The 16,319-nt window shown below is 39.1% G+C and overlaps 2 protein-coding genes across 4 annotated transcripts in view; one reads left to right on the top strand and one right to left on the bottom strand.

Annotated features, from left to right (window-relative positions):
- The window catches only part of MED21 (mediator complex subunit 21), a 125,186-nt gene extending 124,203 nt beyond the window's left edge, over positions 1-983 (bottom strand). Inside the window, exon 1 of the mRNA XM_044087727.1 lies at positions 887-983. Coding sequence (XP_043943662.1) covers positions 887-928 — 42 coding nt within the window. The 5' untranslated portion in view covers positions 929-983. The remainder of the gene's footprint in view (positions 1-886) is intronic.
- A 56-nt stretch (positions 984-1,039) lies between these two features.
- The window catches only part of STK38L (serine/threonine kinase 38 like), a 721,763-nt gene continuing 706,483 nt past the window's right edge, over positions 1,040-16,319 (top strand). For all 3 annotated transcript variants that reach the window (XM_044087725.1, XM_044087724.1, XM_044087726.1), the window contains exon 1: positions 1,040-1,754. The gene's annotated coding sequence lies outside the window, so the exon portion shown is untranslated. The remainder of the gene's footprint in view (positions 1,755-16,319) is intronic.

The following is a 16,319-nucleotide window of genomic DNA, read 5'->3' as shown; positions in this document are numbered from 1 at the left end:
AGTATTGGATGAAAAAGTATGGCTACAGCTCTTCGATTACATACAATAATTATCCACATGCGGGAATGAAGCCCCGCCTCATTCGCTTAACCCCACCCATTAAGTTGCTTCCTGCAGCCCTCCACTAAGTCCACTCCCTTACACTGAAGTCTCCAGCCACCACAACTTACCATTACTAGTAATTATGAACACTCAGCTGCTAATTATAGTAAAAAAACTGAAAAGCAATTAACTATATAATTTAACTGGGTAACGTTTTAACTGCAACGACCACAGTTCATCCATACCGCTCAATCTCTTAACACAAGAGGTCTGGACAAAGCCAACAATACTGAGAACAAAGCCCCCCCCCCCCCAATACATTTTAAATACTGTCCTTACGAACTCTGAAAATTAGTTACAATTACAGAGAAAACAGGTTTCGCCTTACCTTGCATTTTCTGAGGGATATAAAGTCTGATTTTCAAAACTTCCGCCATTATTTAACAATTTCAAATAATCAAAAATACGAGAAAACATCTGGACGTTGAAATATACGATTAATCTAAATTCCAATAACTAGCGTATCCACTCCTATTACCGGATGAAACCCAAACTTAATACCCTCAAACACAATGAATAATCCGTAAGTAGCCCTTATTTTACCCCCTAAAAAGTCTAAAGAGTAGTCTACTTAATCATATCCTTGCAATAGTTTGCGACTGTCCAAAAAGCCTAGAGAAACCCTATACAAAATCACACATTCGTGTTACAGGCAGTCACCATCTAACACTACAATTTGTATTTACTGGTTTATTATCTAAACCCAATAAATATATAGCGATGACTAATTTGTAATTTTAGCGTTTTATCAAACCCACATATATATAAAAACTTTAAACTTTACCGAATTTACAGCATCTTGCAACTGAGTTAATCGATCCGCCATGACTACAGCTTTAAAAAAAAAAAAAGAACTCCTTCGCTATTGGATAAAAATTAACCAATAAGGGCCACCTACGTAACACCACGAGGCAAATATACGTAAACAACGTACCTTTTAGTTAGCCCGTGGTTTGGAGGAGTTATTGGAGAAAAGTGAAGTGACAAAAACTAATTTTGATGACGTTTAGTGGTGTCTGATATATATATATAAATCTATATATAAGCGACTGTGCGGCATTATTTCGCAGGAAATGCTCTGCAACTATAGCTGAAGTATTTAAAGCAACCATTATACAAAAAAAAACAATTAAAACAGTCCGGTAGAAAACAAATATACAAACCACCTTTAAAAAATAGTAACGCTCTCTCAAACCCCGCCCCCTGCTGATAACTGGTCTTAAATGGGACATTTCCACGCCCATCTTCAGCTACCATTGGTAATGTTCAAGAGGTGATTTTTTTTTATATTGGTGTTGAGGGGAGGGTCTTACGGTAGCTCAAACAGGAAAGACTAGTAGCTTTGTTGTAAACCCAAATCTTGTCAGCAGGAGCGTTTCCACTGTAGTTCGGTACTGACCCCTGTTTTATGCTTAGTGGGACCTTGTAGTGAAAGCAGCATCTCTCCCGTGCAGCTAGTACTGTGTCTCTCAGGAGTGGAGTCTGTCCTTCGCGTATTAAGAGTGCAGACAAAGAACCTGCACCCACTATTGTTTTCTTCTTTTATTTCCTATGTGGCTGAATTTCCGTCTTCTGTGGTTATCATCTTGAAGAAAGTAAAGTGCCATATACTGAGGTGTATTTTGTGCAAGGGACGTGGATACTACTGATTGGTGAGTGATAAAAATCTTCTTATTTTTTTTTTACTTTGATGACAGCTGGTAGCAGCGCTTGTCCTTGTACAACTCCACGAGAAAGCCGGTGTGGATGAAAATAGCAAGCATGACGTAAGGATCAGCACTTCTTCCTAATGACTTAAAATTGTGTATATATATATATATATATATATATATATATATATATATATATATTCGTCGCACACATTTTTGATTGATTAAAGCATTATAGGAGGAGTTAATGAATTCAGGTGTAGATAGAGTTGTGCCTTTATGCTGCAATAATATCCTGTCTACGATTCTTGAGGGCAGTAACTGCTTTTAGTAGGGTTTTATGGTACATGGTTTCAAGAGTCAGTTTCTAAGCAATATGATTTGCTTTGCATAATGTTAAAAACTTCCCTCTGTGTTAACACTAGCGCCTTCTGTGGCGTTCTTTTTAAGTTGGGAGATTCAGACACCAGTTAGTCTGTCATGCATTTCAACTGTAGTAATCAGCACCTGTTTTTGTTAGCATTTTATGGAAGAGTTGAGAACTTAAGCAACTGAATTGTATTTCTCGGGGAAAAAATCTCACACTGAGGTGCTGTAGTGGAGGAAGGGAGGTACTCCAGAAGCAGATTGGTTTCTGCCCATGTGCAGGAAGTGAGTAATAGTGTATTGTAGGTGTCGTAACCGTGAGAAACTGTCAAATGCTTCATATGTTCAGTTGTTTTTGGCCCATTTTTCTGTCTCTCCGTTCATCACAAACTGATGTAGCTGGGTTAGCCAGACCTTTTTGAAACAACTTTTTTTCCAGATGAAATAATGTCTTTTCTTTAAATAAATAAATGTCCTTACCTGCTTATGTTTTCCTGTAAGTTGTGTAGTCCATAACCACAACTATAAAACGTACTCTGATCTTGATAAATATTATAAATTTAGTTAGGGTGATGGCATGCATCATTCCATACCTCTAAACTGTCCAGCTCTTTGCCTCACATTTTTGGTGTGTTCATCATAAAAATTGCGTTTTTTAACAAATCTGTAAGCACTGAAGTCACTAAATAAATGTTTGAGTTGAAGACTTCAGGCCCTTCATAAATTGTCTGCTAATGTAAAACCTGTTACTCTTATCAGATTTGTAAGTTGATAAGAGCAGAATTTGAAATATATGTCTGATGTTCAGCATTTGTCCCCTTGTTAATTTTGGCTTTGTCCAGATTAATCACACTAAGAAAGCGAGATGTATGCATTAGTATCATTGGTTTTGTATTATGAATCTTTAATGCTCTTTATAATGATAAGTGAGGCAGTTGGGAGCATGCAGTATAATTAACCAGGACATTATTAGTGTTTCTTTTCATCTCTTATTAAATGCCCATACTTAAGGTAATAGACTTCTTGGGATATAATTAAGGTGTAGAATAGGATTGTTAGATGATGGTAGGATTGTTAGATGATGGTAGTGTTTTGAAACTTGCTGTGATCTGTTGTGCTTGTTCTGTAATAACCTGTTGGTGGTTTACTTGTAGTTGCAGTGCTTTGTATGGCTAGTTAGGGTCTTCCTGAAATGTATGCATAGCTTGTTGCTGAAGTAAAATAAGTAAATGCATGCTATTTTTCTTTATTCACTGGGTGGATGGGTGACCCAGCAGTACACCATTTTCTGGCACAACCAGATGCATGCATAAAATGCCAACAGCAAATTTTAGATCTTCATTACCAACTGTTTGGTCATTTGGAATGTATGTTGTCATCTAGGCTGACTGGATTTGTTTATGACAGCAAGAGGTACATGCCCCTAAGACATTTTGGAACAAAACAATTACTGGTCATTGGAAGCTCTGTCTTATTTGTGACATCAGAATAAATACAGAAGAGGAGGAAGTGAAGGGGGAGAACGCTTTTTTTCTTGAAACATGTCATTTTGAAAGCCATGGTCATGTATATCTTGTATCTGTGTAAATTACTGGTCTTCTTATTCTTGTCAATGTTCTGTAGTCCCATAATGACATAAAAGGGGCTCATATCATATGGGACTGTAGCTATTGTATACATGCTTTATTTTTCTTCACATGTGGCAAAATTGGCAAATGTGAAGCTACCCTTCTGTAAGTAATGAGATTTCCTAGTTATTACTGCTAGTTATGAGGAGTACACCAGTATATATCAGTCGTGGTATAATTTTATTTGTTGTTGAGGTAACAGCAGTTTTTTGTATAAGCAGGTCAGAAAAGGAGGGGAACTTAATTTGCGTAGTAGATGTGCTCATTTTTTTGAGATGAGTACCTTTATGTAGTAAAGGCGGTCATTGTAGTGGTCTGTTGTAATCACTTTTTGCTTGCTTATAATAATACTTCTGCAGATTGGTCATCTTTAATTGATAATTAGTTTGATTACTGGTGATATGGTGTTGTAGGATCTTGAATTGCTTTTATACATTGCCTACTTTTATATTTTTTGTTAACATAATAGAAATTGTATTTTTTTTCAGTTTGGGCATGGTATTGGGCATTATATGCACTGATGCTTTCAATGGTGGGGAGTAAATTACTGTCGCAGTATTGTGCTCAGTTAGTAGAGTACGGTAGTACAAGAAGGAGCGGTCTTGTATAACTTGTAGTTAAGATGGTAGTATAGTGATCGAAGACCGAATGAAACGGGCCAAAAAAATCTGAGTGAGGGGAATGTGTTTTTTTTTTTTTTTTTTTTTTTCTCCTGGGTCTAGTGTAGCTTTAGAGTTCCCAGTTTACTAAATCAGAAGTTTAAGTCTTTATAGGTGGGGGGGAGGAAAAGTGCATTAACAAAGTTTAGTGTGTTAATACAATTCCAATCACTTCTACTTCAGCAGTGTATAACGTTAAGCAGGTCGGTCACCATCTGTTGCACAGACCTCCTTTCTTTTTCTGAAAAGAAGCCTGCTGTTTAAATCATTTGACCTAGACATGGCAAGTGAGCATTTTAAAATAATTAGTAGTATATGTATACTTTCAAACATTTTAGTGTAGCTATGGCCATTTTAACAACTATATCAAGACCTGTGTGGTGGTCACGTGGATGGGGCCAGTCTCAGTTGAGACCAGCTGTTGCAGGAAAGTGGGATTTTAGTACAAAAATATGACAGGGACAGGTTCATAATCCAGAGACTGCCCGTGCTATTGGAATAGATTTCCCATACATGTCAAGTGGAGCGCCTCACTGGCCCTCTTCAAGAAGTCTTGATGAGTGGATGGGAAATAGAAAATTCACCCCGGGATCACTCCAGTGGCTCTACTTGACAGAGGCACTGGGAATTAAGGTTGGGTGGCATGATGCCAGGGTAATCTATGGGCTAGGCTTGTAAAGGCTCCAGGGCCGTTGGCCTAGTACACACCTATGAACCTATGAAAAGTTCTGCAGTTTGCCTAATAGAATCCACAGAAAGGATGTGAGCTATGCGATGCTATCCTTGGAAGTAGGAAAGAGGAAGAAGACCTTTGTTATAATAATCACCAGCTTTAGGTTATAAAACAGTTGAAAGAGCAATAACTGAAGCCCAACTGAATGTTGGTGAGGGTGGATTGCCGGTACAGTTGACAAGAAAGAACAGCTGTCTTCCACTGTACAAGGCACTAGTGTCCTATGTTTGGCTGTAGTAGTGCTATATGGGGAAGGAGTAGGCTGGTGGAATAGACCTACAAAAATGGTGAGAATATTGGTGTGACTAAAATATGAGAAAAGAGTTTGAATGCTCGACTTATGTAAATTAGATGAAGCTGTGGTATTTATATCTGTGGGCAAATGAAATTGGGAAATTCAAGAGGGGAAGGCGGGGCCAAATTAATGAATGGTTTAAGAAAATCACATTCCACAAAGCTAATGGTTGGGACCAAGAATGCATTACTAGTAAGTGGCTGTGTGTGAACTGTTCTTGAGTCTCGAGGCTGACTGGCTCTGATTTAAAGTGAGGGAAGGATATCTGCATAGGCCCTCACTGCATGACACTTATGGTCTTCAATTATTTGGCAGCTTTGTATATCCTTGTGTGTTATGATGGCATTAACAATTTCCTATCGCGAAATTTTAATTTCTTTTGTATTTAGAAGGTATGTGTGCAGAAGTGTCTGTCAATATCAGCCATGCTTACTGAAACAATCTGCAATGCTTGTCCAAATGGGCAGATTAATCTAACTGTAAGTGACTTTACCACTAGTTTGTAGTTTCATCATCTTGTGGAAGTAACTTGGCACCGTTAATATTTGTTTACTTTTGATGACTAGTTAGATATGCTAGATGGTGTTCTGCCAGTTAGCAGGTGTGTGGCCCAGAATGTAGTTCGCAAAGCATCATGCATACACATCAGTGAAGCAGTCTGCAACAAAAAAACAGGCAGTAGTACAGTGGTAGCAGGAGTAAAATATGTGTAAAAAAAGTGGTAATAGCATTTGAAGTATAATTTTACACTAGGTCATATTTTCTAAAGAAAGATGTCAAAACTTTCAGATCCATAAGAACGTGAAAACAGAAATACTTCCACATCAGGGACTTTAATAACCAAAACTTTCAAGGCCACAGCACACAAAATGTACTGCCTGTAGAGTACTTTAAGAATATGAAGACGTTGAAGTGGTATTTTGCAGTTGTTGGTTGCTGACTGTGAAAGCTGACTTGCTTCGCTAGGAAATAAGCGCATGTATGGTGAACGTATCTTGTTAAACATTTTTTTTCTCACAAACCTTTTTCCTGTAGCTTTAGCCCTGTATTGTTGTGCTGCAGGTGTGGCATACAGATTCCAGAAATAAGTGCAGATAAGCTGGTCAGGAAAAGGTGCTGTGCCCTTAGGGTGCTGTGGCTTCCTGTAATTCCTTCACAACGTCTGTGTCACTTGAGTACTTTGCCACATATAACATTTGCATTTTCCTTCAGAAAGCTCAAAGCAGGCAAAAGTATTGGTGTTTATAAACTTTGTCAGAGCAAAGTGCTTTTGCCCGAGTCCCAACCTGGACTTTTGACTTTCCTTAGACAAACTGTAACATCCTTTTAATCCTCTGCACTTTATTGTATTTCACTTTTAGCTTTCCTGGTTTTTTTTTTTTTTTGATTTTACCTATTCCAACAATCATTCAACAACCTGAAAAAAAAATGCCTTTATCCAGGATTGGTTGAGCAGCAGTCATATTCTCTACAGTGCTTCCCTTTGCTAGCTGGCATACTTTTTTTTTTTTTGAAAGTTATCTTTTGGCCTGCTACTGGTGAGGAAACTTCCCCAGACCCTTTTCAGTGTGCACACCTGCAACACACTTGGTTTACCTGCATCATCGCAGCTCGCCCCCCCCCCCCCCCCCCAGCAACTGCAACATTGCCAGATAAAGCCACTGCTACGGTCCAGTTTCTCCCTACAGTTATTGCAAGCCAAGAATAACACTTTTTAATAAGTATACCTACCAGACAAGTCTGCATAGGTGACTGGATATTTACAGTTCTTGTTCTTAGCAGATGTGGTCCTTAACAGTTATGTTTTAAACATTGTGACTGTTTATTTACATTTCCTTTTACAGCACATTTGTTACTTTTACTAGTTATTTTTTTAAACCTTGTTTTGGCCGGCGTGCACACCTGCAAGGGCCCCCCCCAGGCAACTATACCTTTGTCTATTGCCACTGGGTGGCATAACTTAACAATATACTTGCTGTATCTTGTTCCAAATAGATGTGCCTCCACACTGTATACTTGTAAAGTAAGGCAAGTACCATTTACTTGGTGTATTTTGTCTCCCAGATAGATTTACCTTCCTTTGTATTACTTACACACCAAGGCCATAAAGTAGTGTTTCTGCAACTAACTGCTTACACTCCTGATTTCCTGCTTCTTCCTCTTCTTTGCTTACACTAACATTACAGCTCCAAGGCTTCCACTTTTTATGCTGATTGCTTTTCTTTGCAGTCTTCTGTGAGGGGACGGGCCAGATTTCTGGGAAGGTATGTCCCTCCTCCTCCTCTATGCACATAAACTAGTCTATATTAGTGGGTCTCCTTGAGCGGTGCCATTTTGAAACTTGTCTTTTGGCCTGCTTGTGGTGAGGAAGCTTCCCCAGACCCTTTTCAGTGTGACTGCATAAGTATACGTAAATTACACTAGTACAATACAGCCAAACAGACACATTTGAAGTAAACAGAAATGAGTGAAAAGATACATCTGGTGTACAAAGAAAAGAAACAAGTAAGCACAGGAACAACCCACAAAAATTTTGGGCAACAATTAACTCTATTCTGCAACCAGGTAAAACTACCCCAACCCCAGAAATAGATAACCAAGAAGACATCACCACTCAGTTTAATAAATACTTTATAGAAACCATCCGGATCATTACAAACAACCCAACCCTGTGACAACATCCCCACCCCTGCAAATCCACCCCCCCAACCCCAACTAACAATCTCCCAAAGTTCAGCTTCCACCCAGAACCAACCAAATCCATTGAAAAACTACTCCTCAAACTCAAACCAACGTCTCTGGCTGCAGATAAATTACCCTCTGAATACCTCCACCTGGCTGCAGAAGCCATATCATATCTTGTCTCTATCCTAATTAACAGATCCATCTCAGAGTATATAGTACCCAAGCTATGGAAAATGTCACATATCATCCCTCTACATAAACTGGGAACCTCCCTGGAACTCAATAACTACCACCCTATAACCATACTACCCCCTTTATCTAAAGTTCTAGAGAGGGTGCACAAGCAACTAATGGAATATCTCCTAGAAAATAATCTAATACTTCCAGAAACAACAGACTTCTTGTATCTGCCACCTTCCTTGACTTGTCCAAAGCATTTGATATGGTTAACCACAATAAACTCCTTCTTTCACTAGCAACTCTAAACCTTAGCACCCCTGCCATCTCCTGGATCAAAAACTACCTAGCGGGAAGGAAACAAGCTGTTAAGTGGCAAAACCAGCTCTCCCCCTCCCTACCAGTCTCCCTAGGAGTACCGCAAGGCTCCATCCTGGGGCCGCTTCTTTTTACCCTCTTTACCAAGCAGCTCCCAAGCAGTATTCCCAAAGCCTCAGTAGTGCAATATGCAGACGATACCACCATAATATGCGCAGCCAAATCAATTGACATCCTTCACTCCCTAACACAAGAATGCTTTCCCCTAGCAGAAACTTGGATTACAAACCAAAGGCTCATTCTGAACCCAAGTAAAACAAAGCTAGTACTCTCTAGCTACCACAGAGCCATACCTCCCACTGATTCATTCTTCATCTCCTCCTTTAACAAGACCACAATCACCCCCACAAATCATACCAAACTCTTAAGGGTTGAAATAGATAATCACTTTCAATTTGCCCTACATATTTCTATAACCATAAATAAAGTACATAAAACTAGGCCTACTGTATCGCAATAAAAAATTCCTCACTGACCACTCCAAAACTACAATAGCAAGGACTCGCCTACTTTGTCTCCCCAGTGCTTACAAATCTCCGCAAATCCTACCTAAACAAACTTGATAGCTGTTATTATGATAGTCAATTTCGCTACAACCTCTCCCATCAGAACACATTACTGTGAATGCCTAAATACTAAAACTCATTTGGCTAGAACTACCACTACTACATTAACTCAATCGACTATCACTAGCCCACAAAATAATACATAACTCTGAAAACACCCCAGTCCTACACAAAATTTTGCAACCCTATACAACCGCCAGGCCGTTGAGGTCTAGCACACAAAACCTCCTCAAAGTAACCAAATATAACAATGAAGCTTGTAAGTCGCTGTCTACAGACACTGTATAGCAAAAACCTGGAACTCCCTTCCTGCCCACGTAACTGACAACAAATCCCCATCACAGTTCAAGAAACTTGTTAAAACTCACTTTTTGAATAATCAACTGTGCTCCTGTATCCCCCCCCCCCCGGCTAATGTCTCATTAGAACACTTCACCTAACTTTATCATAGTACTGTACCCACTTAGGACTGTTAAACTACTGCTTATCCAATCTCTCCAGGAGTTGGGGAAAACTACCCCAGCAATGTTGAGCTCTCCATAAGCAACTAAAACCAGGAGAAGACCTATTGTAAATCAATTTGTTATCCTTCTCAACTATAGTGAGCATCATCTGCTCTCTTGGAGCCTTATTCTATGTCTCTCTGCTTTTACTCTGATAGTAAATCTATCACAGGAGTCCTAAACTTAGGAATAACTTCTAAAATGTAATATTATGTTGTAGAGAACGAATGTATCCTATCTGTTGGTTAATATGTATGTCAAAGTCTCTTCTATGGAAATTGTATGTCAGAAATCTGTCCTTAAAACTATGTTTTGTAAAAATAATTTTCTCTTGGAGCTTTTCTCCCCGGGCCTCCATTGAAAATGGACTTGTAATCCTGTTGGACTCTCCCGGTCAACAAAAGTAAATAAAAAAAAAAAATAAATACTTAATAGATCTTCATAGTGTTCTAGCAGATTAAAGTGGTCACAGTGTTAACTGTGTGTTTTTTGGCATTGCATGTTGGAGTTCCAGAACCCGCTCAATGACAAATTCAAGTTGCCTCCTAAAAACATGGGCAGGGAGTGAGTGAGTTGGTAATAAATGACCTGTAGGAGGTGTGTAAACAGAAGTGTTTATTTCTTTCCTGAGGATCTGTGGGGATTACTTGGGAGCACACTGTCTATGGCTGTTTTTAGCTCTAAGTATTCTGTGATTGGATGTCCTTGTCTACAGCCATCTTTCTAATGTGTTCCTAATAATAATGCTTTGAGTATAGGTGTGCTGTTTTACCCCACTCACGTGGAGCACGTTATGTTGCTGTGGTGGTGCAGTAACTTGTATAGTGTTCTGAGTTCCTTCAGAAGTGTTGACCACAAACTGTACTTATTTAGAGGGATACCTGCTTAGAGTTTTAATTGACAAGTCCAAGGCAATTTATGTTGTAATTCATAGCCGATGAAACTTCTACTCTAGAAGAAGTGTGTGTCTGCTGTCATTTGAATATTAACTTTAAAAAAAGGGGGGGGTGGAAACAAACTTTTAGAAGGGGTAAATAAATGAGGTGGGGGAGTTTGTTTTGTTTTCTGTTTGATCTTTAAAATGCAGTAGAATGAACAGAATGCTTGAACCTACAAAACGCCCCAAAAGGGGAAGAGAGTAGTTTTAGAAGCCAGTTCTGGTTTATGTATGTAAAGTGTGTGTGTCTTAATGCCTGTGATAAAATCCCCACACCCGCTCTGTTTACAGTACTCGTACCATCTGAATGGTTGGAAGGCTTTTCTTGTAAAATTTTCCATTCATTTCACTAGTAACTAATACTCAGCTGTCAAAGTTGACCTGCTTTTGATTTTCTTCAGTTACTGTCCTGTTTTCACTTAAGCAGTAGATAGCATTGCAAAATATTTAATATGTAAGGGGGGTTTAAAAATTCGATTAAGACTTTTGCATATTGAGAGATTAAGGTTTCTTTTTCTGTTTTAATTTTGAGGTGTTTGTAGATGCATTTAATTTTTGAAGTTCTAATTAACACTTGTAGACACGCTAGGGCATTTATAGATGTCAAGGGATGTAACGAGAAAACCGGTGTTCTCATGTCTTTTTGCCACATGATAATGTGGGGTGTATGTTGAATGGGGAGATCTGGTTATAGTTATTCCCTGAAATAAAGAAAAAAAGTGATGGCATATATATATATATATATATATATATTTTATACATCTACCTGCATAATTTTTTCTGCCTTAACAGTTTTAAGGTTAATCTCCCATATAATGATAGATCCCTGAAATAAGGAAAACCATCTTGCTTTAAACCCTAAGAGCTGTTTCTGTTGCCTCCTCATCTACCCACTTTTGTTTTAAGCCATGTAAAAATGAGCCCCATGTCAAGCTTACAGATGACTGAAAGGAGGAAAAAAATGAGACTAGACATACCATGCAGTTCTGGGTGTGACAAAGCACAACAAATATATGTTGTATGGTGTTTAGACTAAAGTTCAGTAATTAGATTAGCAGTTTAGAATGTCCTCCCTTCATTGTGGCTGACTGTTCATAGTTTGAAAGCTGATATTAAAGCTTGCATTATGACATCAATCTTAACACAGCTGGTCTATTTTGTCTTTTTAAAAGCTGAATTAGTGCCAACAAAGACTTTTTTGAGGTGTAGGCAACACTGAAAATGTCTGCCTATATGTTTGGTCCTTTTTTTCAACTAGCAGTTGTAATGCATATCTTTTTCTGTAGTCTGCAGTGTCCTAAGCAATTCAAACAACAGAGCTAATGTTTGATTTCGTCTGCTTTCATTGATCTATAGAGTTACTTGAACTGCTGTGTGGTTGTTATAATAAATGACTTCGGTGACAAATGGCCAGTAATTGTTTTACATATACTGTGCATGTTTATAATATAGGAATGGTTGTACTAATGTATAACAAGCCATTTAGTTTAGGCTTAGGTTTCTTTTTTACCGTTGTAGCATTTAAGCTTTTATTGTATTATCTCCCAGTATCCCTGCCTCTGTCAGTTTATTATCTCCAGGTTTCCCTTAGCCCCAGGTTAGAGCACTGTCTTCCAGTGCCCCCTGCCCTTGCTGTGCCCCTATCACTGCATTATCCCCTGGTGCCCTTCTGTAGCAGTATAACTTGGAATTGACTTTGAATATACATTGTACAAGAATGTCTGAAGTTGTTCAAGTTTATGTGTTGCACATTTTGAGAATCCTTTAACTGTGGAAGCTTTCATTCTGTACCAAGGAAGTATGGCATGTTGTATACCACTAGTTAAGTGTCTCTCGGTAGAAGTACTTCCTGTCTGTCCACAGGAAGTAGTACTGAATAGAATGCATAAAACAAAATGTTCTGGACCTGGTCTTTACTATTGCCTCTGTCTGTTGCACACCTGTTGTCTCTCCCTCTCCAGTTAATGCAGATTGTAAACTTGTGACATGTACCACTTGCTCTGCCATAACCCCTGTAACCATCTCTGTATTTAAGGATTTCAGAAGAGTAAGCCGCCTGCAGTTTTACAATGAACTCTCTAAATTTACCTATAGCATCCCTACCACTGACCCCAGCACAGTGGTCAACTTCACTAGGGAATTATATGCCCTTATGAACAAATGCAGTGAAAAAGTAGTGTCTAATAGAGTCTGATACAATGGAAAGTGTACAAAATAAACCACAAATGACCAACTGACTTAAATAGACTTTAAGGGGGTGGCGGAGATGACCTCCTTAAACTCTGCAGAATGAGGACTGTATAAAAATGTCATCATGAAACAGAAAATTGTAAGAGCAAGTAAAGCAAACCAAAAACAGAGATTAGCTTCTGAAGTGAAGGGTAACTACAAGTGTTTTTTGGCTGTGTTAGAAAGTTTGGCCCTGGCATAGACCTTTGAAATTATAGACAGTCAGTTTGACAAATCTGATCTGTGAAGCTATGGAGTCTATTGTAATTAATCCTGATATCAAGAGTCTGTTTTAGACTGGCCCACAGCAATTTGGCAATGTCATGCCTGTTGCATCTTGACTACTTTTATATGGTCATGCTGTTCGTATAGCTTATCTTAATCTGCCAAAGAATTCGGTATCGTACTCCTTGGTGGAATAGTAAGGAAAATAGTGCCTTAAACTTCGACCCCTGTATGGTAAGATGGTGGGCCAGCTGTCTGATGCACAGAACCCATGTAGTTCGGGCAGGAGCGGCCTTAGGTCAACTGGCGCCCTAGGCAAAAGGGCTCCACGGCGACCCCCACCACACCACCCAGTGCCCCCATCCTGATCTACCTACATCAAATAAATACTGGAAAAGCTCCCCTGCTAGTGTGGCGCCCTAGGCGGTCACCTAGTTGGCCTATGCCTAAGGCCGGCTATGAGTTCGGGTGACACGTACTTCATATAGTACTGAAGTAATCAGTGGAGATCCCTGGGGGGGTCTGTACTGGGTCTTGTCCTTTTCAGCATCTACTTCTACAATCTTAAAAGCACCTGTAGGTAACCAAATTTACAGATGACCGTAAACCAGGTGCAAATTGTCAAACTAAACCCCCTCAGATTTCTGTGCCATTCTGAAAGGGCTTACCTTTGTTAATATCTGTTGTATGGATAACGGACTTAAACTGAATGATAGAAAGTTTAAGTAGTAGTGTTTCTTATGGAAACCAAACATTACCTGCAACATTCAGTATTGATAACACACCTTTACTGAATGAAAAGATAGTCTGGGACCTGGACACCCTCTTTTTTGATCATCTCATGGCAACTGTAGTCAGGAAATCTTTTTTTGTGGCTCAACTAAATAGCCACAGGTATTCATCCAGATCCACAGATGTTATTATTGTACTATATTTAGCACTGATCAGACCCATAATGGAGTACAGTACCCCTTTTATGTGTAGCTCACTTGTCAACGAGCTCAAAAAGGCTCCGAAGTTCCTAACTATAAAAAGATCTCTGCTCTCAAAAACCCTTATCTTGAGAGACAAAAAGCCCTGCCCAAGTCTTATAGGCACCTGGGGATGTGATCTGTGCCTGCCTTACCACACCATTAAAAACGGTGTTCCTTCACCTTCTGTATCAAAATAAGTTGAACAGTTTAGCTAACACTAGAACCAGAGACCTGGAGCCTTCATCAGCAGTTAAAACAGAACCCAGTGGAGTGAGAGATTAATCATCCAGTGTCTCTCTCTCTGCTTTGGATGGGGTGGGGGGGGGACTTCTCAGTTTGAGCAATGCAGTTCAGTATCTTTATTCAGACTTATCCTGGACAAAAGGATGGGTGATCTTAAATCTGCCCCAGCACTAATAGTTTTAGCCTCCTTTCTAAAGAAGGGAGAAGCCAGAGAGTGGGAATTGGCCTGGCATGCATGGTCATTAGAGTAAAACAGTCTTGAAACACATGAGTATAGCTGAGTTGATAAGCTCCTTGAGGTAATCCACTTAGTGTATACTAACCGCATACAATGGGATGCGCTTGTGATATGGATGTGTTTTGGTGCATCCTAGTTGTTTGGACATGAACCTGGATAGTGAGCAAGCCAGCACAGAAACGATGAAAAATGGCCTAAGCTAATCTAGAATTTTCTGAATATCTGTCTGATGTGGTGGCGTTCAGTTGTACTTACCTGCACAGGTTCACAGGTAATAATTTTGACAAGCACAGTGTTTTCTTCATTTTCTTGAGCAGCAGGGTTAGAAAATAATAATTTGATACCATAGTCTACAAATCAAGTTTTACTCCAAGTACAGAAGTAAAATAGAAAACGTGGTGTTTGCAGCAAGTTTCATTCATTTTAAAAAGCCGAAGTAAAGATAATATATTGAATTTTTTGTGCATAGCTTGAGCATTTAGGTTATTTTATGGGGCACAACCGTTATTGTATGAGAATGCATTTGTATGTTTTGATGATCATAGCCTAGTACCAACCTATGAAGCTATCAGCCCTAGGGCCTGTACAACCCTAGCCATAACAATTCCCTGGATATTTTTTCCCACAATATTTACTTCCCTGGACCTCTGTCTAGCAGGGCAACTGACATGATCCCCGGGGTGAATTTCCTATCTCCCATCCAGTCGTCAAGGTTCCTTTTGAAGAGGGCCAAGGAGGTGCTCTGCTTGACATGTATTGGCAGTCTATTCCAGAGTCTGGGCAGTGTCTGGGTAAGAAACCTATCCCTCCAGCATGTTTTGTTCATGTTAACTTAAGGTGGGGGGTTTCTCTTTGCTACCACATAAGCAGATATAACATTTGCATGATGTGCATAGCAGGGTCAAATTAGTTACAGAGCATAATAAAATAAGTTACAGCCTGAACATGCAGGCTAACATTATAATTGTAGACTGGAAAACGTGAATTTTATGAATTCTGTAGCTTGTTTGTGATTAATCAATGATCAGCTGTTGTATTTAAGTTAGAAATAATTTATTTAATTTGTATATTGCTTGTATTTGTTCACTGGCATTGCCTGACTAGGCCTTGCAAGACTCCTTTTCGGTGAAGGCCCGGGGAGAAAATCTTAAACAGAATTTTTTTGCAGTACATCATAGTGGCGCTAGTATGACAAGCAAAAAAAATCTGTTGGCTAAAATATTGCACAATTACATAGACGTATAAAAAAACATCTTGCACTTGTATAACTCACATGTATAACATTATGCTTTGAATGCAGCTAGATTGTAAATACAAGAAACACATGCAGGTTAATATCAGAGTAATTAATCTGTAGAAAGAAATAATGGTAAAGAGCAAGCATGCTGAGCACAACAAAGCAAAGCACAGTGATCCTAAGAAAGGAAAGCACCAAGGATGACAAGCAGAGGGCGGGATAAGCAGAGTATGTGAATCCTAGTGTCAGCTTTGTGTTAGGATGTGGTAGATGGTGGGTAAGGTACGAGAGAAGTACATCTGGTAGGAGAAGTATAGCTGGTAGAATAGTGTAGGAAAGTTCCTCATGTACAAACCTGTAATATTTTCTGCACCTTTTGCACCTCTTTATAATAAGATTGGATGCTAAACTGAGTTTATTCACCTAATGTTTAGAGTTCATATAGTCTGCCTGTATTTTCTTACTTATAGGTTCATAGGTGTGTACTAGGCTAAT

The sequence above is a fragment of the Protopterus annectens genome, chromosome 11.part0, assembly GCF_019279795.1.
Source record: "Protopterus annectens isolate FY-2018-M chromosome 11.part0, PAN1.0, whole genome shotgun sequence".
Lineage (NCBI taxonomy): Eukaryota > Metazoa > Chordata > Ceratodontiformes > Protopteridae > Protopterus > Protopterus annectens.
The sequence above is the reverse complement of the archived record's forward strand: the minus strand, read 5'-3'. Positions and strand labels throughout refer to the sequence as shown.